Source organism: Aspergillus foveolatus, assembly GCF_047715535.1.
Source record: "Aspergillus foveolatus strain CBS 279.81 unplaced genomic scaffold BDW70scaffold_63, whole genome shotgun sequence".
NCBI classification, from domain to species: Eukaryota; Fungi; Ascomycota; class Eurotiomycetes; order Eurotiales; family Aspergillaceae; genus Aspergillus; species Aspergillus foveolatus.
In genome coordinates this window covers 50,231-74,659 of record NW_027396127.1, presented here as the reverse complement: position 1 = coordinate 74,659, position 24,429 = coordinate 50,231, and the positions used below count along the sequence as shown (strand labels likewise).

General features: G+C 49.9%; 12 protein-coding genes across 12 annotated transcripts; 7 read left to right on the top strand and 5 right to left on the bottom strand.

Moving 5' to 3' along the window:
* Nucleotides 1-1,431: 1,431 nt before the first annotated feature.
* Nucleotides 1,432-1,655, bottom strand: BDW70DRAFT_142741 (uncharacterized protein). Its single transcript, XM_073737986.1, has one exon. It carries the CDS (start codon nucleotides 1,629-1,631, stop codon nucleotides 1,458-1,460), a length of 174 nt encoding a protein of 57 aa, XP_073592663.1. The 5' UTR covers nucleotides 1,632-1,655; the 3' UTR covers nucleotides 1,432-1,457.
* A 511-nt stretch (nucleotides 1,656-2,166) lies between these two features.
* Nucleotides 2,167-2,937, top strand: BDW70DRAFT_170968 (TNT domain-containing protein; the record flags this gene model as incomplete). Its single annotated transcript, XM_073743077.1, has 2 exons — nucleotides 2,167-2,241; nucleotides 2,305-2,937. The coding sequence occupies 2 exons, from the start codon at nucleotides 2,167-2,169 to the stop codon at nucleotides 2,935-2,937; spliced, it is 708 nt and encodes a 235-aa protein (XP_073592662.1).
* Nucleotides 2,938-4,198: 1,261 nt separating this feature from the next.
* BDW70DRAFT_152993 (major facilitator superfamily domain-containing protein) lies at nucleotides 4,199-5,804 on the top strand (the record flags this gene model as incomplete). Its single annotated transcript, XM_073739547.1, has 7 exons — nucleotides 4,199-4,329; nucleotides 4,381-4,399; nucleotides 4,456-4,585; nucleotides 4,640-4,666; nucleotides 4,720-4,878; nucleotides 4,934-5,431; nucleotides 5,488-5,804. 7 exons carry the CDS (start codon nucleotides 4,199-4,201, stop codon nucleotides 5,802-5,804), a joined length of 1,281 nt encoding a protein of 426 aa, XP_073592661.1.
* A 606-nt stretch (nucleotides 5,805-6,410) lies between these two features.
* BDW70DRAFT_142738 (uncharacterized protein) lies at nucleotides 6,411-7,834 on the top strand. Its single transcript, XM_073737985.1, has 2 exons — nucleotides 6,411-6,664; nucleotides 6,721-7,834. The coding sequence occupies exons 1-2, from the start codon at nucleotides 6,512-6,514 to the stop codon at nucleotides 7,648-7,650; spliced, it is 1,083 nt and encodes a 360-aa protein (XP_073592660.1). The 5' UTR covers nucleotides 6,411-6,511; the 3' UTR covers nucleotides 7,651-7,834.
* A 345-nt stretch (nucleotides 7,835-8,179) lies between these two features.
* Nucleotides 8,180-9,485, top strand: BDW70DRAFT_142737 (putative ubiquitin conjugating enzyme). The gene is made up of 3 exons (XM_073737984.1): nucleotides 8,180-8,486; nucleotides 8,582-8,674; nucleotides 8,745-9,485. The coding sequence occupies exons 1-3, from the start codon at nucleotides 8,330-8,332 to the stop codon at nucleotides 8,999-9,001; spliced, it is 507 nt and encodes a 168-aa protein (XP_073592659.1). The 5' UTR covers nucleotides 8,180-8,329; the 3' UTR covers nucleotides 9,002-9,485.
* An 88-nt stretch (nucleotides 9,486-9,573) lies between these two features.
* Nucleotides 9,574-11,254, bottom strand: BDW70DRAFT_142735 (RTA1 domain-containing protein). Its single transcript, XM_073737983.1, has 3 exons — nucleotides 9,908-11,254; nucleotides 9,762-9,836; nucleotides 9,574-9,706 (listed from the first exon to the last, which is right to left on the bottom strand). Exons 1-3 carry the CDS (start codon nucleotides 10,879-10,881, stop codon nucleotides 9,616-9,618), a joined length of 1,140 nt encoding a protein of 379 aa, XP_073592658.1. The 5' UTR covers nucleotides 10,882-11,254; the 3' UTR covers nucleotides 9,574-9,615.
* Nucleotides 11,255-11,344: 90 nt separating this feature from the next.
* BDW70DRAFT_105397 (Zn(II)2Cys6 transcription factor) lies at nucleotides 11,345-12,854 on the top strand. Its single transcript, XM_073734388.1, has 2 exons — nucleotides 11,345-11,566; nucleotides 11,618-12,854. Exons 1-2 carry the CDS (start codon nucleotides 11,498-11,500, stop codon nucleotides 12,758-12,760), a joined length of 1,212 nt encoding a protein of 403 aa, XP_073592657.1. The 5' UTR covers nucleotides 11,345-11,497; the 3' UTR covers nucleotides 12,761-12,854.
* A 46-nt stretch (nucleotides 12,855-12,900) lies between these two features.
* Nucleotides 12,901-14,470, bottom strand: BDW70DRAFT_105402 (fatty acyl-CoA reductase). Its single transcript, XM_073734389.1, has one exon. The coding sequence runs from the start codon at nucleotides 14,236-14,238 to the stop codon at nucleotides 12,997-12,999; it is 1,242 nt and encodes a 413-aa protein (XP_073592656.1). The 5' UTR covers nucleotides 14,239-14,470; the 3' UTR covers nucleotides 12,901-12,996.
* An 897-nt stretch (nucleotides 14,471-15,367) lies between these two features.
* Nucleotides 15,368-18,060, bottom strand: BDW70DRAFT_152987 (metal cation transporter MSC2; the record flags this gene model as incomplete). The annotated part of the gene is made up of 5 exons (XM_073739546.1): nucleotides 15,368-16,229; nucleotides 16,280-16,498; nucleotides 16,553-17,312; nucleotides 17,374-17,672; nucleotides 17,738-18,060. The coding sequence occupies 5 exons, from the start codon at nucleotides 18,058-18,060 to the stop codon at nucleotides 15,368-15,370; spliced, it is 2,463 nt and encodes an 820-aa protein (XP_073592655.1).
* A 430-nt stretch (nucleotides 18,061-18,490) lies between these two features.
* BDW70DRAFT_105385 (chitobiosyldiphosphodolichol beta-1,4 mannosyltransferase) lies at nucleotides 18,491-20,255 on the top strand. The gene is made up of 3 exons (XM_073734387.1): nucleotides 18,491-18,901; nucleotides 18,952-19,148; nucleotides 19,204-20,255. The coding sequence occupies exons 1-3, from the start codon at nucleotides 18,658-18,660 to the stop codon at nucleotides 20,167-20,169; spliced, it is 1,407 nt and encodes a 468-aa protein (XP_073592654.1). The 5' UTR covers nucleotides 18,491-18,657; the 3' UTR covers nucleotides 20,170-20,255.
* Nucleotides 20,256-22,725, bottom strand: BDW70DRAFT_105381 (uncharacterized protein). The gene is made up of 4 exons (XM_073734386.1): nucleotides 22,522-22,725; nucleotides 21,489-22,466; nucleotides 21,242-21,431; nucleotides 20,256-21,195 (listed from the first exon to the last, which is right to left on the bottom strand). The coding sequence occupies exons 1-4, from the start codon at nucleotides 22,627-22,629 to the stop codon at nucleotides 20,342-20,344; spliced, it is 2,130 nt and encodes a 709-aa protein (XP_073592653.1). The 5' UTR covers nucleotides 22,630-22,725; the 3' UTR covers nucleotides 20,256-20,341.
* A 235-nt stretch (nucleotides 22,726-22,960) lies between these two features.
* ubc2 (E2 ubiquitin-conjugating protein RAD6) lies at nucleotides 22,961-24,258 on the top strand. The gene is made up of 4 exons (XM_073737982.1): nucleotides 22,961-23,290; nucleotides 23,437-23,501; nucleotides 23,554-23,778; nucleotides 23,846-24,258. Exons 1-4 carry the CDS (start codon nucleotides 23,249-23,251, stop codon nucleotides 23,967-23,969), a joined length of 456 nt encoding a protein of 151 aa, XP_073592652.1. The 5' UTR covers nucleotides 22,961-23,248; the 3' UTR covers nucleotides 23,970-24,258.
* Nucleotides 24,259-24,429: the final 171 nt, after the last annotated feature.

Here is a 24,429-nt window from a genome sequence, read left to right as displayed (position 1 = left end):
CGGCACTGTCATCACTGCGGGGATCCGTCCAGCGGATTATTCGACTGTTACGGATCTATGGCGGGATTACTAACTACTTGCGGACTGTGGGTAGTTATTCAAGGTTGGGGTTGACTTTTGGAAGTTTTTGCTTAGTTTATTTGCCTTTAGCCCTATATTCTACCCTACCATAGTGTCCACAGCTATCTTCTATCACCCGGCTGCTAATGAAGTACTATCCCTACAGTTGCTTGGTAGTGCCATCCCTTTCTCATCTGACACGCAATCTTGCTACAACATTCACTGGGAACGCTCCGACGAGCTTCTCGTAGCCTTCCCTCCTTCAGCACCGCCAAAATACTTCCTACGGCAACCCAGCCCTAACGCTCGATATATTGCTCAGGGCCAGTAATTTGCAAAACCCACCTGAGCCGCCCGCTCTGCCCCCTCATTGCTATAATCTTCACCAGATTCAGTTGCTTCGCAACAAACTGTATCTCGACGGAGACCCACAGGTTTTGAGAACTTGTTATCAACGCCTGCGTGGACGGTATATGGTCAGACCTAAAGTATATGATATGTCTTAACTCCAAGCCCTACAATTTTTTAGCACAATCTGCGGCTCATAATGCAGACGTGTTCATTATCAAGTCAGCTTCCACCACCTGGTGGATCAACACTATAGGACAAGTATCACAACCTCATATCAGATGGCAGACAGGTGCGCGCCCCCGAAAGCAGCGCGCAAATAGACTATCTTCCGCAGAAAGTTGACTATGGCGTCGCGATATTGGACGTATGCAGCTCGCCGTTTCTAGAATGGACATCAAATTTGAACGTCGATTGACGGCTGATGTTGTACTAACTCATTTTTATAAGCTCCTTTCAACAATCGGCGCAATTCGCCATGTACTCATCTACCGCCGGCCAGCGCGGTCATTGCAGCTCACTTCTATTTCCGCAGTCGAACACGTGCACAACATCTTAACGGTTCTCGCCCTCATGCTGATGAAGGAGGATGATTTCTCATTTTCCGAGTTACGGCAAAGACACTTGAACTCTGTTGGTTTAGGCCTGACCGGAACATGGACAGTCTGTAACTGACTAACTGACTTGCAATTAGGGCTAGCGCCGTACTGTGCGCACCGGCTTCCACATTCCATGCGAGTCTTGGGCACAGCGGCTAACTGTCCGGTCTCGGTGCTATGTTGCAGCTCCGCTCTTGCAAGGCTGTCGCAGTTTTCGACATTGTCGCACGCGCAATGGGGACAGTGAAATCGATGTTCTCCACGCGGATTATGGTGTATATGAAGTCAACTGGCGAGACCGTCAGCAGGGCGCGCGGCTGAATCCTCAAATGGGAGGGTGTGCTACCATCAAAACACTCCTCACATATGGTAAAGCACGCTCATCGCTGCAATGCAGCCAACCCATGACAAGGCCGCTCTGTGGCTTCATACCCTACGTATACTTAGCCTTCAACTGTGGCTTGCTGAACGAAAACTCAAGCCCACAGCTTGTTTGCTCCCCACACCTAGCCATTGGCTGCCCAATAACCAGAAGCCAAGTCCTGCATAAAGGAAAGTCACCTGTGGATCTTCGATCTTTCCGTCACAATCATTGGGCGAGTTTAATTCTCGGTTGTTCAACATTGTCTTATTTGAGTGAAATGGCCCGTCGATCCTTCACCGCTGCAGCCTGGACTCGAGACGGGATTAGGGCTGGCTTACTCGGGAACACCGGAGTGCACAGCAGCTGAAAGAGTCTGCTTATCTCGACCCATTTGAATTTAGGACATAAGGTCTGTGTTCCAGGAGTGGCTTGTGGTGTGTATGGATCAATCGAGATTACAGTCGATGAGTTTAGGGTCATATTATAGTGAATCGACTTGCTGCATTGGCCTTGTCAAAAGGCCTCCCGTGCAGGATGCAGAGCCCGATGGATCATGCCATGATTCCTGCATGATCTATTGCCAATAGTCAATTGACCGAAGATTTTTGTCTCCGCCGTGGATCTTTCCATTCAGGTGAGGCTGTAGATCATCCGAGCGCAGTGTAGAATATATTAGTCTAGCCAAGTCGCACTATAAGAGCTTCCTTCCTTCATCGGCGTCTGCGGCCTGTTGATCTCAGAAGACTAGCTAACTCTCCCTTTCGCACTCAATCACTTGCGCTCACTTCAGTCAAAATGCAGTTCCGCAACGCGCTGCTCTTCCTGAGTGCTGTGGCGCCGGCTGTCTATGCCCAACGTGGTCAGCAAGAGGTGCCACTCTCTTTTGTCTCATATGACCCGTTGATTGACTTGCTGATTTTGACGTGATGATAGAACCAAGCTCTCTTCCCCAAGCGATGCCTCCCAAACCCATGCGAGGGTATCACCCCCATAAATAACACCTACGTTTGCGGCGACCCCCGACTCGGACCTGTCCAGTACCCCTCAAAATTCCCGCTTCGCAACGAACTGCGCACCTACGCACGCTTCGGCTCTCTTTGCCCAGCCGAGTTTCTTGAGAAATGGGCGACGTCTGTCAACAGCAGCGGGACATACATCTACCCGCCGGCAAACGGATTCGTTGTCGACGACGAGGAAGCTGTCATTATCGGCAATGTTACGCTCTCTGTGGGCCAGAAACTCGACCGCTTCGGGTCCGAGTATGGCACATTCCTCGCGCCGCTAGGCGCGCCATATATTGAACGCTCGCTGCCGCCGAGCAACTTGATCACATATGATGGGAATTACCCGTTCAACTACCATGTTTATCAAGTTGAGAAGGAGTTCGTGGTAGGGTTGGGGCCTATAGCGCCGTGGTTTGAGCAGCCGGGCATGGGGACCCAGTTTGTAGCCTATACGAATGTGCTCGGGTTGATTGAGGGCGGTTTCCTGAGGACGTTGAATGAGAGTGAATTCGATGAGAGGGTGGAGTATTCGAATTCCTATACTGAGGGACCAAATGAGTAGAGTAGAATCGAATTGAGTGAAAATTTATAGCCTGCAGGGTATAAACATTTGATTCGACCAAGAACTTCATGCCTTTTAAACAATGTGATTATAGAACATTCCTTGAGCCTGATGACTGAGACTTTGGCATCTAGACTAAGACAGCCTAGGCATGGCTCCTGCGCTCAATCACGAACAAGAGCTACGCGGGGACGGATTGTACTTAGGTGTAGTTGATGCATTCATTACGAGGTGGATCGAGGCACATCAGCCCCTGAAATAGAGGGTTTCAGCAGCTTGCAGGGTTATTTATAGTTCTAGATCCATTCATGTCGTGCCAAAGCCTTTTCAACTCTAGGACTACGTGCTAGATGGATCAAAGACATATCCAAAACTCATTTGGTTATGAGCTTGGCTAATGAGCTGCCAAGTAACTCAGTCTCAAGTTCGGCAGACAATTCGGCAATATCAAGCAATCTACCTCGTATCGCGAGCCCCGGAGAAATCAGACAATGCCAAGTTCTCCACTGCATCCCCGCGCTGTGCCAAGATGGTGGTTAGGGTGATCTCTTTGATATCGGCTGATATTCGAAAGCAATGTAGCGGGACATGCGAACGTGGTCATAACGTCGATATGCTATGGGTAGGCTGCAGGCCATGGGAGCATTATCGTTGCAGTCCTAACTGTATCATATCAGCAGACTGGTACCTTCAAATTCAAATCGGCATCAGAAGAATCCCCGCACCTTTAGACCCTTGGCATGAAATTAATTTGCGGGGTATATTCTCCATATCTCCAGGTTCTCCAGTGTGACTGGTACTGAGCATTCAGGCCGCGGTGTCCGGGTATGCAAGACACGGTGCGCTGGCTCCTAGGTTGAACTCGGTTAAAGTTAACCAGTTGTGAAGTAAGGCCGTTGATGGAAGAAGGCTTCTTCGGAAGTATATATTCAGACGGTATCCTGTTGATAAGTCCTTAAGAAACCGCTGTTTGGAACAATCCAGATCTTTATTGAATCACCATTGTTATTTGGAAGATCCAGCCGCAACCCGCCATGGCAGAAACGCACAACCTCAGTGAAGAGGAGAAGTTCCCGCCTAGTCAGCATTTGGAGGCCGTTCTTAAAGATGAAGAGAGATTTGGCCGTCCTGTATATGGCATTGATGAAGCGCATCAGAAGAAAGTCATGTACTGTCCCGCTCATTTTCTCTCTGAGAATCTGTCTGATTATTTGACTGCAGGCAGCGGATCGATCTTCGTCTCCTACCCATCCTAGGGATAATGTATTCTATATCTCTGATAGATCGTACAAACCTCGGACTTGCGTTTGTCGCGGGTATGGAAGAAGACCTTGGACTTGATGTCGGCAACCGGTATACCGTTGTGGTAATGGTGTTTTTTGTGGCTTACATGTGAGCCTCCAATAATGATTCCTGCGAGACATGCTAATGGGAGCATGAAAGTTTGTTTGAGATTCCAAGTGTTGGTTTGCCGCTCCCCTTGTCAGGGACCATGGACAGGAGCCTCATTCATCATAGAACATCATCCTCCCTAAAGCCGGTGCAGCGAATTGGCTTGCTTTCCTTGGAGTAAGCTTCGGGGCTGTCTTAATCGGAATGGGATTCACATACAGCTGGGAAACAATGACAGTGTGTCGAACATTACTGGGTAGGCTAGAATGGGCTCCGAACAGGGCTGCCTGATGCTGACTGTAGTGATTAGGGATAATGGAGGCTGGTTTCCTTCCAGGTAAGAGGTCTCAGGGTCGGATCATGATTACAAATTGACATTGACAAAACCAGGGTGTACTTATCTAATCACCTGCTGGTACAAGCGATTCGAGGTCGGCAAAAGGCTAGCGGCATTCTGGCTAATATCTGTGGTTTTGAACGCTTTTGCAGCCATATTTGCCTATGCGTTAACTCTGCTGAAGGGTACTTATGGTCTTAATGGCTGGAGGTGTACGCGATCATCTCTCTGAAATCTGAGCCTGCGCAACCGGCTGATGTGCACTAGGGATATTCATAGTCGAGGGCGCCATTACGGTTGGAGTTTGTGCTATTGGACGGCTCATTATCATTGATTTTCCCACCAAAGCAGATGGCTTTCTATCCCCGGCAGAAAAACAATTTGTGATCGATCGGATCAACCATGACCGTGGCGATGCGGAAGAAGATCCACTAACGGCTGCGAAGATCTTGCACCATCTAAAGGACTGGAAGCTGTATTTCTGGGCAGTGAATCTCATGGCGTCAACGCTTCCAGGATATGCGTATAGCTATTTCAAGACCATAATTCTGACTGGGATGGGATTCACAGGCCAAGAGAGCCAGCTCCTCAGCGCTCCGCCTTACATCCTGGCCGCCGCAGCTACATACTTCTCAGGCTGGCTAACAGATCGATATCACGTTCGAGGACCTGTGATTGCGGTCCACCAATTGCTGACAGCGGTTGGGATGCTCATCACTGCATATGCCAAGGCCAACGCTGCACGGTATTTTGGGGTTTTCCTCGGTACGTTCTTCCCCATGTCAGACCCCTTATGCAGTATGCTAACCGGACACGTGCAGGCGTCGGGTTCCTGCAATTCTGCATTCCGGGCGTACTTGCGTTTCAGGCGAATAATATCACCTCGCACTCGAAACGAGCGGTTGCATCGGCCACCTGCTTGATTGGCGGAGGCCTTGGTGGAATCGTGGCCAGTGTTTCTTTCAAGTCAAGTGAAAGCCCGACCTACACGACGGGCATTTGGGTCACCTTTGGAGTCACCATGGTCAGCGTCTGCATGACCGTGATCATGGATGTGTATTTTTGGAGGGTCAACAAGAAGGCGAAGGAAACGGAAGGCCGTATTGAGGGTATGGAAAACTGGTATTATACTCTTTAGCTTAGTTCAGTGGCTGCTACGGGTCCAGAGGAACTGCATACCAATGAAAGAAATCAGTGGATAACTCTACCCAGTGTCGTTAGCGTGTTTTTTGCAACTTGGCAATCCATGATTGCGAAAATCATCGAATTCGAAAGTCGATGAAAAGAGTCATGCAGCCCTTCGAAACCGCGCTTAACCATATTGGGCTATGGTCCATGTCAGTGAGACTCTCGTTCTGGGCAAACAATGCACACGGCCAGCGGAAGTCGAATGGCAGATGGAAGTTTAGGCTTTGAGTACTGTATATATGCAGATGATCATACATTGGTCTAATCGATCGATTTCATCACAAGGTTGCAGGTTAAACCTTAGGGACAAGATTCTCAGAATCAGGGTCAGATCAGGGACTGGTGGACACTTGCAAGAATGGACGGAAGCGCCGGAGCTAAGAGTCTCTCATACGGAGCGGAGGAGACTCATCAACGCCCACACCGCTTTCCATTGGCTACCGGCCGAGCTAGGCTGCTCAGCCTCAGCCTACGCTGCTTCTGCCTGCCCAGCGCCAGCGCCTAGGCCTTTGGTCACCACCAGCACCCCAGGTTTAAGAACATCGCTTATCGCCTCTTTAACTCCCTTTTTCATCCAACTCTTGTCCCTCACTTGTCTTTTCATCGCTTAAAAATCTCATTTTCATCAAATTCTGAGACACTTGTCATTATAGCATTATGACGGTCTCTCATCTTGTCCGTCGCGGGGTTGAGGCCTTCTCTGCAGCCGAGGACGGGAATATGCCCATCTATCGTGTTGAAGTGGGATCTCCTGTCCTTGCTGGCTTGTTCTTTATTACAATCCTTGCGGGTGCCTTTGCTATTTTCTCCGTAAGTACAGTCTTGGCATGGTTGCTCGATGACATTGCTGACAAGTCATTCTCTAGATCGCGTACACTTATGGAAAACTAGTACCAACCCTCGCTGCTGTGGAAGACTCTAATCCGGCTCTCTATCTTCGCGTTGATAATGATCCTATCAATAAGAACCCTGCCGATCCGAACGACGTTGAGATGGAAGTTGAAACCCCGGCTCCTAGGCCCATCACTAGCAAGCTGCGCACTACGCTTCGCCACCTCCGTGCTCGCGGCGGCCGTCTCTCACGTTTCCGTGGCTTCAGCATGTTCATCACTTTTCTTGTTGCCCAGAGCATCGTCTCTTCTTTTGTTCCTGTGTCGCCTAGCTCGATTTTTGGTGGATTCATCCTTTCCACGCTTGTCCATATTCTCCTTGCCAATCTGCGGGTTGCCTGGGTGCACATTGTGATCTCCGAGCCCTCTCCCAAGCGCTTCTACCAGCGTATCCCAAGCTTTCGATCTCTGAAGAAGATTATCCCTGCAGCTGCTTTCGAAAGCCTTGTCGTCAACGGCTCGTGCCTTGTCGCCTTTTTCATCATCCGTCTAGTCCATGGACTTAAGGAGCTCGATCTCATTCGCGATGGTGACGTTTCTCCCGAGCTCGTGCGGCGTGCCGCCGGCATAATGAGCATCGCTGGCTTGGTTGGCTGGCTTGCGTCCTTCCCCGCGAACGTCATCTTCGTCCGTGTGGCGGCGTCTATGCTCCCCGCGGAGGACGAGGCAATCATCCCCTTCGACCGAAGCTTCGGTGGGAAGGTTGCCCCCGAAGTCGTTGGTGGTGGTGTTCTGAGCATTGCCGATGCTTGGAAAACAATGGACCGTGACGGCTGGAAGCGCTATGCCAAGGCTGAACTTAAGGCAATGGGTTTGTCCATGGCCAGCTCGATCTTCTTTTCTCTCGTCATTACGGCGACGTTACTCGGTGGTGCTTTCACTGTTAAGCCTAAGAGTGACAACTAAACTCCAGAAGAACCCACGTTAATAACCGCAGTTACCGTACCTGGGAAAGCGCGGTGCCCTCTTGGACATTGGTTCTATGATTGTCTCGAATATATTATCTACTCAGTGTTTTTACTCTGTACGCTCGCCATTTACATATCAACCATTATATTTGCTTAAATGATACATCATTTTTTATTCGTCATAGGTTTGGCTTTCTCCGTATTTTCAGTACAAGACACTTGTTGCTGCATCCATGTGGTGTAGCCAATCTATAATCTTATACAGTGAGATCGAACCAAGCCCGAAGTGGTGCAAGGGTTATCCTTGTTGCCTCCCCGGGGACCCTGTGGCAATTAGCAAGGGGCGACGCTTAAGCCAGAACGCTGAGCACGGAGTATCCGGTTCGTTCCCGATGAGGGGAGACAGGAAAACCCCACCCCCTCCCAGCCAACCAAATGCCTCGCTATACCACACCGCCTGGCTCTGGGGTTATTTCACGATCAACTGACAGCCTCTTCGTGACTGTCCTGTCTGCTGAAGGCAATCTCGGAATAGCTCTTCACTCTCGCGCCATTTGTCCCCCTTATTCTCTTCTTGTCTTGTCAACTTCTCTATCCTCTAGCTCTTTCCTCCTCTTCCGCCTCTCTCCTGCCCGTCTCTTCTATCCTTCCACAGCACCCCGCCCCCGCTTTTCGCCATGGCCACAACACCGGCAGGCCGCATGCTGGCTCGTCAGTTACAACATATGCAGTCAGACAAAGACCTCCCCGGGATCAGCTGTGGTCTTGTAGACAACAATGTGTTCGAATGGGAGGTCATGCTCATGATCTCCGACGATGTCAAACTATATGGCGGTAAGTTCAAAGTCTTCCATATTTCCGAACCGGCAGCATTGAGCGTCCCCCGTTCCAACAATACGACCATTTATTGACTTTGAACGCCGTATCAGGTGGTTTCTTCCGTGCTCGACTTTCCTTCCCCCAAGAGTACCCTCATATGCCGCCGAAGATGAAGTTCGAGCCTCCTCTTTTTCACCCCAACAGTACGTCTTGATTTCCTCTCTGTGAACACAAGCCCAGATTTCACAGTTCCGTACTCACCAGTCTCGTCAGTCTACCCTAACGGCGAAGTCTGCATCTCCATCCTGCACCCACCAGAAGAAGATAAATATGGCTATGAGTCTGCCGCCGAGCGCTGGTCTCCCGTTCAAACACCTGAAACCATCCTCCTTTCCGTGATTTCCATGCTCTCCAGCCCGAATGACGAGAGTGCAGCGAACGTTGAGGCCGCTCGTCTGTGGCGAGACGATCCCAAGGAATTCAAGAGGCGCGTCCGCAAGTGTGTCCGCGAGAGCCTTGGAGAGGAATAATCAGTTATACACCACATACTCATTTCACGTTTGACATTTTTTTCGCTCGCCCATTCGTCTCGCTCCTACTCTCTTCAGCTTTGGGTCAAATAACGCACTGGTGTTGGGCGTTTTCGAGCTGTGACCCTCTTTGCCGTCTTTTTGTCTTCGGTTGCTTGGCTGCAGTCACCTAGTCCCTATAGACATCCAACCTGGTCACATTGAGTCCGTCGCAAAGTTTGGCTTGCCAGTTTTGGAGTTATATATCCTTGGTTGGTTGGGCATTGTGGTGGAACAGATATATCCATCATTTACTTCTTATATCTCGTCTTAGCACAACTGCGCCTGGATTTTAGCATGATTTCCTGGTTCGGGGCGACTCGACTACCTTCTATCGACCAGCTCAAATCCAATCTTAGAAGTTTCAAGTTCCTGGTAAATACTCCATTTAGTTTGAAGAAGACATATCGTGCAGGCATTGGAATGACATTCACAGTAAAAACCATGTCCTGCTATCAGTATAAACGATGTAGATAAATTCCGGTAAAGAATGTTTGTGCATGAATATTTGTTTATGTACAATGGTCTAACTTAAAATGGGTATATATCTCTAACTGGAATATCAACGCACGGCGTCAAGGCTGAGCCTTAACTCCCTTCCTCAACGACGGAAGGAAGAAGCTAGGGTGGAAGACGGTCAGCGATAGAACAGCGAGACCGATCATCCTGTATGAAATTAGCGCTTGGGCAAGGGCCAAATGATTTCAGTATCAGAACTTACATTCCGTCGAGTACTAGGAATTCTTTTTCTTTCTGCATAAGCGGATTGCCCCAGCCGCCGGCCATTTCGGGGATACTGCAACGATCGCTGTTAATACATAATCGAATGACGATATGGAGAGAAGGGTTATAAGAAAGAAGGCGTACCGGTAAATACACCGAATCAGCACGGTGAAGTATGCGAAGATCTCTCCAAAAAGGATAAGGTGTATGCTTCTGCGGCCGAGAGACTTCTCGCTAAAAGATCCGGGGCCATTTTTCCTAACGCGCCAGAAGAACTCGGCTGCAAGAAGTCCGCAGACTGACATCGTAGCGACCTGGAATGCAATACCAGCGATAATAATATCATCTCCAATCTTGAGAACTTCCATATCGTTTCCTGCAGCGGCTGCAACACCGCCACCTGCTGCCTGTAAGATGAGCGATCCGATATCGCAGCAGATGAAGATCCAGGTGAAGAGTTTCGGTTTGAGACGCGAGTGTTCGGGGCCGAGCGCGAGGATGATGTGCTTTAAAGTAAGGTAGATGCCGGCGGCGATGAAAGTCGGGGCGAGCACGAGGCAGACAATCTGCAGCTTAAACGCGTCACCATTCCACGGGTTATCGTTCATCAATATCCGTCCTATGTACCCTGCTAGTTCCATGAGCGGCCCGACAGCCAGCGCGATCATTATCGTCCATGACCGATAGTAGGTACCAATCCCCAGTTGAATGATGCCAAGAAGACCAAACCACACGGCGAAGAAGACATTGCCGCCGAAGTTGGGATAGTAGCCGTATGTTGTTGCCTCGACAGGGCACAACGGGGAGACTTCGTGACAGGTTTCGTAGCTTGCCATTTGAAATGATAATTGAAAAGCGCAGTAGCGGGAGCTGGGCTGCTTGGAATCAAGGTCGCAGGACCGGGCGAAGACGAGAAGAACGAGAGACAGACTAGAATGCTGACGCCGGCATATAAAGATGATAGAGCTATGATGCTCGGGGCCAGAAATTTCCGAAAACCTGCGCTCCCAAGAACCAGTAAAGCTGGGCTGGCATTTATGATAGGGAGACCTAAGGCAATCCCTGCAACCGCCTCTAGCCCCGGTTGATCGGGAAATTCGCGATTGAGGCGCTGTCATCCTGGTGGATCTTGGGCTGGTATACTCCAGTCAGAATCTTGCAATATATCTTCATGATTGGCCAGAATTGTCGCATTCGCTCTCGTTTTCGTTTTCGTTCTCGCACCGCCCCACCGGCCCAGTATCAGAGTCTTGTCCCCAACTTCGCTTAGCAGCGCTCATCTTGTTTATCCGGTTCGAGGTCATCTTTCGGGTTGCCTCCTGATTTGCTCCAGGCTAGCTAACATTGCGGCGATCTCGGCTTCCTATGCAAATCGAGTTGGTGAGGTTTATATATCCATAGACAAACCGCGCCGAGTTCACGGCAAGTTGCCGGTCGGAATATGGGATCGAGGTGAAGATGCGGTTGGGGATCCGAGTGCGATCACGTGGCGCTTAGTAAGCGAACGATTTGACACATGGACCCACGTGGGTTTACCCGGTCACCGTCAGCTCATTAGCGTCAAGCGTGTCTTTCCAGCCGTCATATGTTAATCGTGATCTTGCGTCCCTTAGCCGACAAACTGTGCTCCAAATTCTAGTTTACTGGCCACTGGTCATTGGCCGTTGCTCGGCAAATCAGCACTTTGGGTAACACCGGGGATGTGATTTTCGTGCGGCTCATACATCACCAGTGATGCCGCCCCGGAGATCTCATACAAAGTCACGCAATGGTTGCGACCAGTGCAAGAAACGACGTGTCAAGGTAAGTCTGAAGAGTTGCCGTATACCATGTGTTGCCACCTGACGCTTGTAGTGTGATGAGCAAGGGCCACCGTGCTCCAATTGCAAATCAAGAGAACTAGAGTGCTTCTACTCGCGAACACCGGTGTCTCGTAGCCTATCCAGTACATCCGCCAGCCCAACAACCCCTGGATACAGTTATAGTGCGACTCCGTATGTGGCCCAGCCCTACCAACAAGTCACAAGTGCATCGCCAGGGGATGATCTACGTGCGGCAGAATTACGCAGGCTAGAACTAATGCACAAGTTTTCTACTGAAACATATCAGAGTTTCTCTAACTCTCCCTCTGATTTCCACACTTGGCAAGTCGTTGTTCCACAGAAAGCTCTCCACCATGATTTCCTGTTAAAAGGCATTCTCGCAGCTGCTTCATTGCATATAGCGTCTTCATTGGACCCATCAGCAGCTTTTACATATATCAACACGGCCCTCGAATACCATAACCAGACGCTCACCCCATTCCGGCATGCAATAGACGACATAAGTCCTCAAACTTGTGATGCGGTCTTCGCGCACTCCGTCGTCACTACAATTATATGCATAGCTCTTCCTCGGCACACTGCGGAGAAAGATGAGAACATTGGCGCCTACGAAAAAATAGTTCTTGCGACTGAGCTCCTTCAAGGAGTGAGCAAGATCCTCAACCTGTATCGTGGGTGGGTTACGCTAAAGCCTTTCACATACGAACGCAATTTTTGGGGCGGTTCGACCACGGCCCTAGACCAAGATACTGAAATAGCACTAAACAACCTCTCTATGCTGACCGACGAGGTGTCGAACTCGGAGCAGCGCAACATGTTCCAAGAGGCAGTGAAATTGCTTCGTCAATGCTTTGTCAGGTACGCCAACTCAAGAGATATCGCCTCAATCTTGGCCTGGCTAGCTGCGGCAGATAAGGGGTTTGTTTATGCACTGAGGTGTCGGCATCCTCTCGCTCTGCTAATCCTTATGCATTGGGGCGTCCTCATCCACGAGCTTGATGGCCGGCTATGGTGGGCCCAGAATTCAGGCTCAGCACTCGTGCTAGAGCTGCTTGTCGAACTGCAGTCCTACCAACCACGGTGGAAAAACATATTATTGTGGCCAAAGCAGAAAATCGGCTTACAGAGGCATCTGGTCCATTCCCGAAGTACCCATATGGGCACGCCGCATTAAGCCAATCCAGCTACTAGGGTGCTCACCAGCCCAGGGATGTTTTGTGGGATCAGATAGAAGCAAATGATACTCAACACTCCCGTGCGCTCACAACTGCGTCTATCTATCCACATAGGTGTATATGTAAGTCACATTAACAGCGAAAGCGCTGATTACTTGCTGATGATATTAGAATAACCGAAGCGAACATTGAGCGGCAAGAGGCCAACATCTATGTACTTGAACATCGCCGCTTGCTAAAGCTTCGCCATCAGTCTCATATGTTTCTTGTAGACATCCTCGATCCTTGCAATGAGCAAACGATCTGCGTCATGTTCACACGCCGCCAAACTCAGAGGCCCGCCCATCTGCTTCAACCAGTACGATCTCCCACAGTCAAATACCCAGTTGCGGCTTGCTACCTTCACGAGCTCGGCCAGCCAGTGCTGCGGGATATTCCTGTCTTGCACAAAGATGATCTCCGGTAATTGTTCCCGGATTTTTGTTGGTGTATGATCTCGTAGAAGTTTTAAAAAGTCGTCATATGTTCGCTGTACATATAGCTCGGACCCAATTTGCACAATGCCCCGCGTCTTTGCTGCAGCATGCAAGAGACATGCATTCGCAACAAAGTCGACAGGAATCTCGTCCAGAACGTTTGCACCGCTCTCATACCCTTCGGTTGCATGCCACGTCTGCTTGCCTCCACGGTCTGAAATAAAGAGCTCGGCGAATTTGTCCATTGGGTGCGAGCCGTCCAGTCCGTATAGTGGATATGGATGTCGGAGGGCGCGTGCGAAGATAGTCGGACGGACGAACAACAAAGGCAGGGTTGGATAACGCTTCAACATCAGGCGTTCCATGAGATGCTTAGAGTGAGTATACGAGGACGAGAACCGGGACGTATGAGGGGACTCGCCGGACTGCTTTATAGACGCTATCTCCTCCTCGCAGTCTGCATCCGAGAGATCGTACAAACGTTCACCGATATACCCGTCAGGCAGAAAACTATTTGCGTACGCCGTGGATAGCTGAATAAACAGTTTCAGCTTCCTAAACGATGAAGCCAGCCGCGCCAATTCCAGGGACGGGAAACAATTGTTTTCGAGTGCCTCCGTAATACTCGAGTTGAGAGAAATCTTGGCCGCCGTATGGATAACAAGAGTGACTTCCGCTCTCAAGCTCGTCAAACTTGCGGAATCGATTCCTAAATCTGGCTGCCTGATGTCTCCAATAATAAAATGAATCTTCTTCGACCCCAGCAGCGCCTGCGTCTGACCAGGCATGCTCCTCCTCCACTTTCTCACTGCCGTCTCAGAAGATTCCCGCACCAGAACAAATATCTTTTTCGTCGGGAGCTGCAGCGCCAGTTTGTACAGTAGGCATCCCCCGAGAGACCCCGTACTTCCCGTGAGGAACACAGTGTGAGCTTCGAATGCCGCTGCATATCCCTTCTTCATGACCTCCTGCAGCTGTGGAGAAACCATCTGCAGCGCCATTGGAACGTGGTCTCGAGCACGACTGCAACCTCTGTACGGAGCTGTGTTTGAAGTGATATGTCTGAGAAACTGACGCCAATCCTAAACCTGCAACGACAAGGTCACTGTATATACACCGTCTATGCTGCCCATGTGCCGCCGAGGTCCAGCTGCTTTGTACAACACTCTCATATACCCCGTAATAAAGGGCGATCTTCTGAACCATGCTCAGGCAATATCTACCTAGTGACCTAGATGGAGTTAACCTAGGTTACGCGACCCCATTGGCTTGCACTGTTTTCCAGGTCCTACTGTAATCCTATATACCGGCAATAAGCGTCTCCTTTCCCTCCTTGCAAAGACGTTAAGGTTTGTCACGATTCGCCCCTGGCCCAGCATACCACCCTACTACTGGTACCTAGCCTAAGAGTGCTCTTCAACCTCAATTCTCAAACCAGAATGGCAAAGCCCCGCTGATTCCAGCCATGTCTCGGGAATATATCCAATTAAGAACCAGGCAGACCTATATTACCACATCATCCCGCGGCCCACTACAGCCGGTACAATATACTTATATACTAATAACGGCCGTTCGTTTCATGAATCTAGATATAGAAACGACGATTCTTAGAAGATGATTTTATGCAATATCTAACATAATACCAATATATCAAATCGAAGCTCAGCGCTCGCGACATATATAAGCAAATCAACCCAAATGCCACCTTTCATCAAGGCCCGTTTCTGAAGGCGATCAACGTGGTAGGACCATAATCCCCACGTACTAAACGAAGCCTGTCCTACCTTGACGGTTTTAAAATATTATCCGGCCAGAAACGACCCGAACTGTTGCCCTGCTGAACAGGTGGTACAGTGATATCGTCTGCTTCTTGCGTAGATGCCGTCTGTTTGGTTTCTGCTCTGGTCCCACGCACTACGTATATCAGTATTTACTAACATGTGCAATCATAGATTGGCTTGTCATGTACTTAATGTCAGAACCGGGTTGAACTCTATCCGCCACATATTATGTCCAAATTTACATACAGGAGGCGAAGAAGCAGAGCCCAATCGCCTCTAAACAAGCTACATTAGTTTGAATAATAGGTCAGGGAACATGATATCGAGCAAAGGACGTTAGGCTTAGTGTCTAGGAAGCCTTGAGGTTGTTCCCGCCACCAATGCTTCCACTACCACTTCCACCTCCACCTCCACCGCACCAGCAGCGCCCTTCGCCTTCTCGATCAACTTGAACAAGAATATCTATTCCCTTTTCTTTGAGGAAGTCGGCGGTTCTCTTTCGGACGTCTTCTAAGTCCGCGGCGCGGGAGGCTGTGACATGGATTACGCCTAGGACTGATGGAGTGTCGTTTTCATGTGCGTGGCCGTGGTCATGCCCATGACCGTGATGGTCATGGCTGTGGATGGATTTGTTGTGGCTGTGGCTGTGGCTGTGGCTATGGCCATGGTCATGACCATGGCTATGTCCCGAGGACTTCTCCGTATCATCCAACCAAAACTTGGGAACGGTGTAGCCGACAACACCCCGAAGCGTACTAACGCCGGCGAGGGTTTCACGGACATTGTATTCCACATCAGCCGGTAGAGTGAGCAACAGGCTTTTCGCTGTGCTACTGACCAGTGGAACGGCCGAAGCAAAAATCAGAATTGCAATCATGCAAGACGCGATAGGGTCGTACCCTGCCCAGCCAGAGTAATGTACAAGGATAGTTGAGATCACAACAGCTACCGACCCGAGGGTATCCGCTAGAATGTGAAGAAAGATTCCGTGCATGTTCTCGTTTCCGTGGGAGTGCGAGTGCGAGTGCCCGTGCCCGTGCCCGTGCCCATGGTCATGTCCATGCGCATGCCCGTGATCAAAGGCCATAATTCCGACGAGGTTCACGAGTAGACCCGCTACACTGACTGCGAGGAGTTCTCCAAGGCGGTGCATTTGGCTGCCTGAAGAGAGTCTCTCCACCGCCTCGTATATGATTTCGACGCTTATAATCCTGTAAATGGTCAGTTAAGAATACTGAGTAATATGTCTGACTGTCCTTACATGAGAAAAATTCCGTTCGCAAAACCCGATAGCGTATCGACTTTACCATAGCCGTAGGGGAACCGAGTGCTTGGCGGCCACCTGCTCATAACAGCAGCGCACAGTCCAACTACAAGCGCCAGGCAGTCAAAAAACATGTGAATACTGTCACTGAGTAACCCAAGGGATCCCGTGGCGAAGCCGTAAGATAGTTGAACAAGCATAAAGCCAAAGTTTAGACTGCAAATCATTAGCCATGGTGCGTTGGGCCGAGTATACAGGGATGCGGTATACCTCATGAAATAGAAGATGCGGCGCGAGTCGCGTTCCTTGAGGATGCTGTACAGTAAAGGGTAAGACTCGGTATAACGTAGAATGATTTTCGTTGCTCGCGAGGGCTTGGAAGTCGCGTGTGCGTAGTGGTGATGGTGAGTATGTTCCTCAGAAACTGAGCGTTTATCGTCAAGCCTGGCGGCGAAGAAAGACACAATGGCTAGCAAAGCTCGAATAAAGTAGACAGTGTAGACGTTGTCTTGAACTGGTGGTGAGCAAAATAACGCAGCACTGCCCGTCGCGACAGCAACGCCGATTTTGCGGGGTGAGTATATACTGGAGATGTCTAGATACGTTAAGCAGGTAGCCAAAGAGCCCACAGCTGCCAGAATGTGTATAATATCAGAAGCAGCGAAAGAAAGATTTCCTGTGATGATAAATGTCAAGAGTCCTAAGACAGCGCCTGTTAGAGCAGCAATCAATGGGTCTTGCGACGAGTTTCCTAGCTCCAGCGTAGTCACTGAGTCATTGGGACGGTCAGGTATGGAGATCCCAAGTCCACTCTCGGATGCATGGTTTGAGCCCGAGATTGCTGGGAACGGAGGACGGATGAGAAAGACCGAGGCAAGCAAAGCCATGTATCCCACGAAGGGTGCATTGTCCCATACTGCGTTCATGCCAAAGAAGCTCATTGCCAGACCTATAAATATGAAAGCGGCGCTCAACTTCTTGAAACTCTGCCTTTCTCTTCCACTGCTAGCAGAAGTTTGACCGCGAACAACTGTTGGCAGTCCTGAACCTACAGCGAGGGCCAACGAAAAAGCGACGAGAAACCCACCTACTTTTAGGGTCGCATAGATGGGAAACGCAGCTGAACATATCTGACTGAGCGCAGTTATCCCGGTGTTCAACTCCAGGCTGGGCATTTTCAGAGCGGCATCCACCCCACTCCTCCGGTTTGGGCGAATTAGAGCCAACCCTCCATGTAAAATCAGGGTTGCGGCGGTCAATCCAAGCGTCCGCGATGTAGCCCGATCTATCCTCCCGATGGACGCTGTTGAGTCGGGTTCGGGTTGCGTCCATTGCGCATAATGTTCGTAGAACCAGGACAAAGCGATCCACGGCAGTGCAACCATAATTCCTGCGACCACTTCATCGCTGATAATCGTTAGATTAGAGACACCTCACAAGTAATGCCATACTTACAGTTGCCTTGGCGCTGTTTCTGTTTGGATTCCCATACTCTTGTGGGCATGGGAATGTGCGACGGGCGCTGAGTTGAAATGATCATGGTGGTCGGAAGTATGGCAGTGCGAATGGTGGTGTCCTCCATTTTTAGGGTCCTCGGCGTAGCCATTCGAGTTGTTCACATCTGCAACTGATTGCTGAGACTGCTGCTGGGCTGCGGGTAGCGCATAGGACGGAATTGGCTGGGAGATCGGCGTCGAGCGGCGGGAGTGGCCACGACCCCTAGAGTGACCCAGACCATGTCCTTGCGAGAAAGAGGGGATTGCTTCCGCAGAGGACATGGTTTTCCCTGCCAGCATTCTATTCGGCCTGGCGCAACGTGCGACGACGAGTTCGCAGAGAACTAGACCGCGGGGGCGAAGAATAGGAGGTGAAGAAGGACAGGTACTTCGACGAGCGGAGCAACCCAAGAACGGGATAAGGAGCTTTAGGAGGTCAAGAAAAACGACCTGCCGGGCGACTGTACAAACAAGAGCAGCATAGCGCGGATGGAAACCACAGTATTGTAAGGATGAGCGACCTTAATGAGCCCGATTTGCGCTGAATTGGCGACACAACGGAAACGCCGCTGCTGCTCTTCGCGAGTTGTCTCAAGTGTCGCGATGAGGATTCATCACGTGGTCTCCGCGCTTCGTTATCGCGTTATCGCACTTTTATGCCTGAAAAACTAGGCTCTAGACCAATTCCTATCTGAGACCACGTTGACTCCGCGCGATACTTTCGCTCGAGCTTTAAGGAACTTCTTCAGAGCTCCAGGCCGCTGCTCTTCAAGGGGTTGTCAATGCTGTACACGTCAGTTTTACCGTCGGCCCACGCACACTCTCGAGTTGAATCCCGCAAGGCCCTTTTCCATTGATAACTTGTGGTCGTGCTTCGCCATGATTGAATCCGTCATTGAAGTCGCCTTTTTCGTATCCACCATTGTGACATTGTTCATACTCATGCTCCCTTCGCAGTATGAACCAAAGCGTAGTGTGGTTGGTAGTAGCGATGACTTGAGTGAACCGAAGACCACCGCTCAGGTTCTCGTCCTCGGGGATATTGGCCGCAGCCCCCGCATGCAGTATCACGCATTAAGTATCGCTCGCGGCGGCGGCGATGTAAATATTATTGGATACTCCGGTAAGATAATCACAATCTTCAATCGTGCATTCTGACTCAATGTACCGCAGAATCGGAGATTCATCCTGATGTTTCCTCCCATCCCAACATCTCAATTGTCCCGATTCCTCCTCATCCGGGCGTTCTACAAACGAGCAACAAGTTGTTGTTTCTGTTCGTCGCACCCTTGAAAGTGCTTTTCCAAGTTATCGCTTTGTGGTGGATCCTAGCATACCACACAAAGCCTGCCAAATGGCTTCTCGTCCAGGTTTGCTATTCCGCGATCTATATTTGCTGGAGTTGTCTAATATGTTGGGCTGTAGAATCCGCCATCTATTCCAACTCTGGCTATTGCCTCACTTGTTTGTTTCTTCCGACAGACCAGACTTGTTATCGACTGGCATAACTTTGGCTATACTATTCTAGCGTTGAAGCTTGGGGGCACTCATCCGTTGGTGAAAATCTCCAAGTGGTACGAGAACGTGTTTTGCAAGTCGGCCGTTGCGCATTTCTGCGTAACCAACGCCATGGCTTCGGTGCTGAAGAAGGAATTTGATCTCCAGGCGCCAATTCTACGGCTGCATGATCGCCCAGCAAGTCATTTCCGACCGATCCTAGACGAGCAAGAGCGCAAAAACTTTCTCTTATCTTTACCCGAGGCAGCACCCATGCGCAGGTCAATTGAAGAAGGAAACACAAAAGTCATTGTCAGTTCGACGTCATGGACGCCTGACGAAGACTTCTCACTCCTCATTGATGCTTTATGTCGTTATTCAGAAGTATCCACCACCACCAAACCACATCTACCCGCAGTGCTCGCCATCATAACTGGGAAAGGTCCCCAGCGTGATATGTATGTTGAGCGGATATCTAGATTACAAAAAGAGGGGAAACTCAGCAATGTCACCATACGCACTGCTTGGTTGAGTACCGGTGACTACGCACGTTTGTTGGCATCCGCTTCACTAGGCGTCAGTTTGCACACGAGCAGCAGCGGTGTTGATTTGCCCATGAAGGTGGTCGATATGTTCGGATCTGGGTTGCCCGTGGTTGGGTGGAGTAAGTTTAAAGCGTGGCCAGAATTGGTCACGGACGGCGTTAACGGGAGAGGATTTGGGAGCCCAAATGAACTGGCAGAACAGCTTGTTGACCTGCTTGGAAATCCTGAAAAGCTGAGCATGCTGCGTGCAGGTGCGCAGGATGCAAGCGCCTTTCGCTGGGACGACGAGTGGGCTCTGGTGGCTGGGAAGCTCTTTGGCTTGACTAATGGCCCGAGGGTGGTCATATAGCACAAGCTGATGAGTTTCAGACTTCTCAGAGTATGCAGGACCGAACTATCAAGAACGGAACTTTCCGTTGCAATAAACACAGGTGTCGAAAGCGTCTGACAACGTCTTGCAGGACCTTTGAATGTCGGCTTGTCCTGCGAGGCTAACAAGGTCCTCGTCAAGATACTCACTCTCACATCTGGAGCAGAGCTTTGAGATTCCAGGCTCCTGGATTGCCAAAAACGTCAAATTGCACCGCACTGGTGGGATCATTAGCGGGCCTGGCTTCGCTAACTGTTGGAGACATACCAAAAACATGGCCAGTGGCACACTGTGCTTCCTGCGCTGAGTACCACGCAATCCCTGCGTCACAGACCTCACATTTTTCAAAGATGTTCCCGCCAGGAGCATTTAATGCCTCCGGTGGTTTCGCTTCTATTGCGCTGCCAGGTTCCGAGCACCTCGCAATCTCATCTGACAGATGTACGCCGGTACTTGCCGAGAGTTTCTTTAAGACCTCGCGAGCGCTCGCAATCAACTGAGCACGCTGTGACTGCACAATTGCACAGCAAGCTGCTGCATAGAGGACCTTTGGAGATAGTGCACTCTCGGTGCCTGTGTAGTTGCAAAGTATGTACTGTAGGACAAAATCACGGCGTTCTCTTAGAAATTCAGGTGAGCTGATTGGGCTCCTGCGAAAAAAAGATACTTTTTCAGGATCCACTGATTGTCCGGTTGCAGTCGAGAGCACAATTGTTAATCGATCTTCTGCGTTGGTGCGATACTCAACCATATCCCCTGGATGCAGTGTTACAGCGGCCGCAATGAGATCTTGCTGAGATACCAGACCCCAAATTCTTGCAATCGCCAAGCCACCAAGGTCACGGTCAATGTCGAATCGCTCCCTGACATCCTCTACCTTTTCGTTCCAAGGGGCTATAGACAATTCACCCGATGCAGCTAATGGCATGACCGCTGCATAACCCCCGACAGAAACCAGATGTAATGTAGGCGTTTTGGAATCGGCGCCAGTTGTGACAGTCATACCTTCCACATGTCAGTAGGGTTCTCAGTTGGATCAGTGAACAAATACCGCTGATTCTCTCATGGAGCGCCCTGCTGGTCGAAGATATCCCATCTGATGATTCGACCATCATGGGAAAACCGTAAATTTGCGTATTGTTATCTTCCGAATCCTGCCCAACGTATACACCCTCCGGTAAATCTATCCATGCCAACTTCGCCCTTGCGCCAACTGCCATGGACACTCTGCCAGTTCCAGCCTAGAAAGCAAGTTAGGGAAGCCAGGAGATTAACGAAGACCCGGGGAAAAGCCTCACGTGTTGCGCCCAGCGAATAGGGCCAGTAAATGCAAAATCCGTACGCCCAACAGGAATTTCAACGTTCTCTGACGCGCTGAAAGTCAAATTGTACCGCGGCTCATCGTGGGAATCTGGGTTACGCAGCTCCAAATTGACGCTCAACTTGACGACGCGGAGATTCACACCCTGTATAGTAGCCACATTGGTGGTTGCAACTATTGGGTATTCTCCACTCCCGTCTCTCTTCTCTGTTTGATAGAGCCATGGCCCGCTCGACAAATACAATGACCGCACCTGTGAGCGGACTGCTTGGGCTAAGAGCGAATTAAACTGAAGCGCTGGGCCAAAGCCTGCTGAAGTAGGTAGAGAAACGGTAGATACCCCATTTACACACAGAGGGTACTGGGAAGCTTGTTCAGAGCTGGATGGTTGCACCTGCAAAATGACCATGTCATTGTCCTCGTTGGTGACAGCAAGTAGGAAAAATCCCCACCGACTTTCGGGTGCAGGATACAACTCGTTCTTGGCAGGAACCTTGAGGGGCGGGAGCCATGTAAATGCTCGAATGTTGGTTTTGCGTGTCCTCGCGGTATTGTCCTCGATATCCCGACGGAAACTCTGGGTGCGTAAGTTCGGAGTACCATTCTCAATGCTCTCATGAAAGAAAATCTCCAAGGATTTGTTGACAATCGCAATTCGCGTCCACTTTCCTGGATTGTTAGTAGGCGCATAGATCGTTAGAATCATGTTGGACGTCAAAACTGCCAGTACGCTACGCCTGTACTTGGCAAGCCCTGGTGGCGACCAGCCAATGCCTGCAACTGTACTAAACGATTGCTCCGCTCCTACTGAGAAGTGATCTCGCGGTTGCGGGAACATAATTGGCCATTCGTTGATAGTGAAGACATTGGCACGGAAACGAATCCTGTGCCACTCTATACTTGATGCATATGGACTCGTGCCATTTGCTTCATTTTCAGAAGATACTTTTGGTGTCTTTATGAGTCAGCTCCAACATCTGCTTCTAAGGTATTTGAGATCATGGGCGTACCAGAATATATACATATTCGCCTGCAGCGACTGCGATATCACCATCCTCTGACCACGAGATGCAGTCGTAAGAGGACGGGAATACTTGCAGTTCAATGGGATCGAGCATTGTTCAATATTAGGAATATGTAGGCGCGGATCTCATGCTCTTTCAATTGGCTTTGGATAGCAGACGTTGCATATCCGAGTCAAGAACTAGAACCGAGTAAAGCAGGCACTTGACAACAATATTGCAGTGTTTTCGGTTAGGACATACTTAATAAGGCACGTGACACGCTCCGCCCACGCTTCATCCATCAATATGTGTGTTTCCCAAGAAAGGCCCAACAGATGCTTGAGCTCAACCGACGTTGCCAACCCATTGACGCCTCGAAGTTCTAGGAATATAGATTCATAGTCACTAAAAGGGGGTATTGGCTCAAAAGTGATTATGGTGTCCGCGGGAAGGAGCTGAACGGAATCGGAAGAACCGCGTTCCGAAGATCACTGAGCTTCTAATCTGTTTAGATACGGAGTAGTCTTATCATCATCCATGACCCATCATTCCTCCTAGAACTCACACCCATCCCACTTTTTTCTCGCTACATATAACACGAAGGACACTTAAGCTTGTTTGATCAGAACAGCAACCTGTCATACAGGCTATTAGCTGCTGAAACTGCTGATTCTGTCTTCTGTTCCAAACGTTCGATCGCCCGCGTTCTTCGCTTCTCTACCACCCCGCCAGAATGTCGACATCGGCACGCCGCCGTCTCATGCGTGACTTCAAGGTACGTACTTTCGCATCATTCCTAGCGCTTCATTGTCACATTTTGTGCTCTGTATCTCTTCCTATTCCCTACCTATTCTACACGCTCGTCATTATCAAGTTTCGCGCTGTTGGACTCACTCGGCTAATCGGCTTCTTCAACGCCAGCGCATGCAAACCGATCCCCCCGCAGGAGTCTCAGCATCCCCGGTGGCCGATAATGTGATGACCTGGTATCTTCTCCTGATCATGATTGTATCAAATGGCTTCTAACTAGGTCGCTAGGAACGCCGTTATTATTGGTCCCGCCGATACCCCGTTTGAGGATGGCACATTCAGGCTGGTCATGCATTTCGAGGAACAATACCCAAACAAGCCTCCCGGCGTCAAGTTCATCAGCCAGATGTTCCATCCCAACGTGTACGGCACAGGAGAGCTCTGCCTCGATATCCTTCAAAACCGCTGGAGTCCCACTTATGATGTCGCAGCGATCCTCACCAGTATCCAGAGGTAAGTGTCTACTCAACGACCTTGGCTATCCATATGTTGCATACTAACTGCTTTCTTCCTCATTCAGTTTACTCAATGACCCAAACACATCATCTCCTGCCAACGTGGAAGCGTCAAACCTCTACAGGGACAACCGGAAGGAGTACATTAAACGAGTCCGGGAGACGGTGGAGAAGAGTTGGGAGGAGTAGATCGGCTCCTAGGCACGACTGCAATGCAATGTCTCTTCTGGGCAGGAGGGGACTGCCCACTCTTTGATGATATGCACAGCGTGGGGTTATGGCGCCTGGTATTTCTTGTTCTCGGTTTCGTGGCTCGCTGCATCATTTGTCAGTTTTGTTGTTTGCATAACGCATGAAGTTCCTTCATGTTAATATATCATAACAGTATATTCTTTCTGTATGAAGTATACGCTTTAGATCTTCTGCACAGTTCATCATAGAATAGTAAGGGCATGATGGCCGAGATCTTGGGGCGAAGTATCTAGCAAATTCTACGGAGTGATTCGAATGTTGTTCCTCGATAGGATGACCAGTCGGAATGTGCCGTCCTTGAACGGGTAATGTCTTGAGCCTTGAGTAAGCTACCAAGAAAACGCCCACGTACGGAGTGTCTAGGTAGGTCGCAGCATTCCACATTGCGTAGTAGTGG

What these genes read in the sequence shown, in the direction of transcription:
- BDW70DRAFT_105385 (XM_073734387.1), top strand. Translation starts at nt 18,658, where the DNA reads ATGATTGAATCCGTCATTGAAGTCGCCTTTTTCGTATCCACCATTGTG. An exon ending in AAATATTATTGGATACTCCG is followed by an intron (nt 18,902 to 18,951) that starts GTAAGATAATCA and finishes AATGTACCGCAG; the next exon opens with AATCGGAGATTCATCCTGAT. An exon ending in CCAAATGGCTTCTCGTCCAG is followed by an intron (nt 19,149 to 19,203) that starts GTTTGCTATTCC and finishes GTTGGGCTGTAG; the next exon opens with AATCCGCCATCTATTCCAAC.
- BDW70DRAFT_105397 (XM_073734388.1), top strand. Translation starts at nt 11,498, where the DNA reads ATGCCGCCCCGGAGATCTCATACAAAGTCACGCAATGGTTGCGACCAG. An exon ending in GCAAGAAACGACGTGTCAAG is followed by an intron (nt 11,567 to 11,617) that starts GTAAGTCTGAAG and finishes TGACGCTTGTAG; the next exon opens with TGTGATGAGCAAGGGCCACC.
- BDW70DRAFT_142738 (XM_073737985.1), top strand. Translation starts at nt 6,512, where the DNA reads ATGACGGTCTCTCATCTTGTCCGTCGCGGGGTTGAGGCCTTCTCTGCA. An exon ending in GTGCCTTTGCTATTTTCTCC is followed by an intron (nt 6,665 to 6,720) that starts GTAAGTACAGTC and finishes GTCATTCTCTAG; the next exon opens with ATCGCGTACACTTATGGAAA.
- BDW70DRAFT_142741 (XM_073737986.1), bottom strand. Translation starts at nt 1,631, where the DNA reads ATGTTGAACAACCGAGAATTAAACTCGCCCAATGATTGTGACGGAAAG.
- BDW70DRAFT_105402 (XM_073734389.1), bottom strand. Translation starts at nt 14,238, where the DNA reads ATGGCGCTGCAGATGGTTTCTCCACAGCTGCAGGAGGTCATGAAGAAG.
- BDW70DRAFT_142735 (XM_073737983.1), bottom strand. Translation starts at nt 10,881, where the DNA reads ATGACAGCGCCTCAATCGCGAATTTCCCGATCAACCGGGGCTAGAGGC. An exon ending in CTGATTCGGTGTATTTACCG is followed by an intron (nt 9,837 to 9,907) that starts GTACGCCTTCTT and finishes CGATCGTTGCAG; the next exon opens with TATCCCCGAAATGGCCGGCG. An exon ending in TTCCTAGTACTCGACGGAAT is followed by an intron (nt 9,707 to 9,761) that starts GTAAGTTCTGAT and finishes AATTTCATACAG; the next exon opens with GATGATCGGTCTCGCTGTTC.
- BDW70DRAFT_105381 (XM_073734386.1), bottom strand. Translation starts at nt 22,629, where the DNA reads ATGCTCGATCCCATTGAACTGCAAGTATTCCCGTCCTCTTACGACTGC. An exon ending in GCGAATATGTATATATTCTG is followed by an intron (nt 22,467 to 22,521) that starts GTACGCCCATGA and finishes TGACTCATAAAG; the next exon opens with ACACCAAAAGTATCTTCTGA. An exon ending in GCTCCATGAGAGAATCAGCG is followed by an intron (nt 21,196 to 21,241) that starts GTATTTGTTCAC and finishes GACATGTGGAAG; the next exon opens with GTATGACTGTCACAACTGGC.
- BDW70DRAFT_142737 (XM_073737984.1), top strand. Translation starts at nt 8,330, where the DNA reads ATGGCCACAACACCGGCAGGCCGCATGCTGGCTCGTCAGTTACAACAT. An exon ending in CGATGTCAAACTATATGGCG is followed by an intron (nt 8,487 to 8,581) that starts GTAAGTTCAAAG and finishes ACGCCGTATCAG; the next exon opens with GTGGTTTCTTCCGTGCTCGA. An exon ending in TCCTCTTTTTCACCCCAACA is followed by an intron (nt 8,675 to 8,744) that starts GTACGTCTTGAT and finishes CAGTCTCGTCAG; the next exon opens with TCTACCCTAACGGCGAAGTC.
- ubc2 (XM_073737982.1), top strand. Translation starts at nt 23,249, where the DNA reads ATGTCGACATCGGCACGCCGCCGTCTCATGCGTGACTTCAAG. An exon ending in GCCGATAATGTGATGACCTG is followed by an intron (nt 23,502 to 23,553) that starts GTATCTTCTCCT and finishes CTAGGTCGCTAG; the next exon opens with GAACGCCGTTATTATTGGTC. An exon ending in ATCCTCACCAGTATCCAGAG is followed by an intron (nt 23,779 to 23,845) that starts GTAAGTGTCTAC and finishes TTCCTCATTCAG; the next exon opens with TTTACTCAATGACCCAAACA.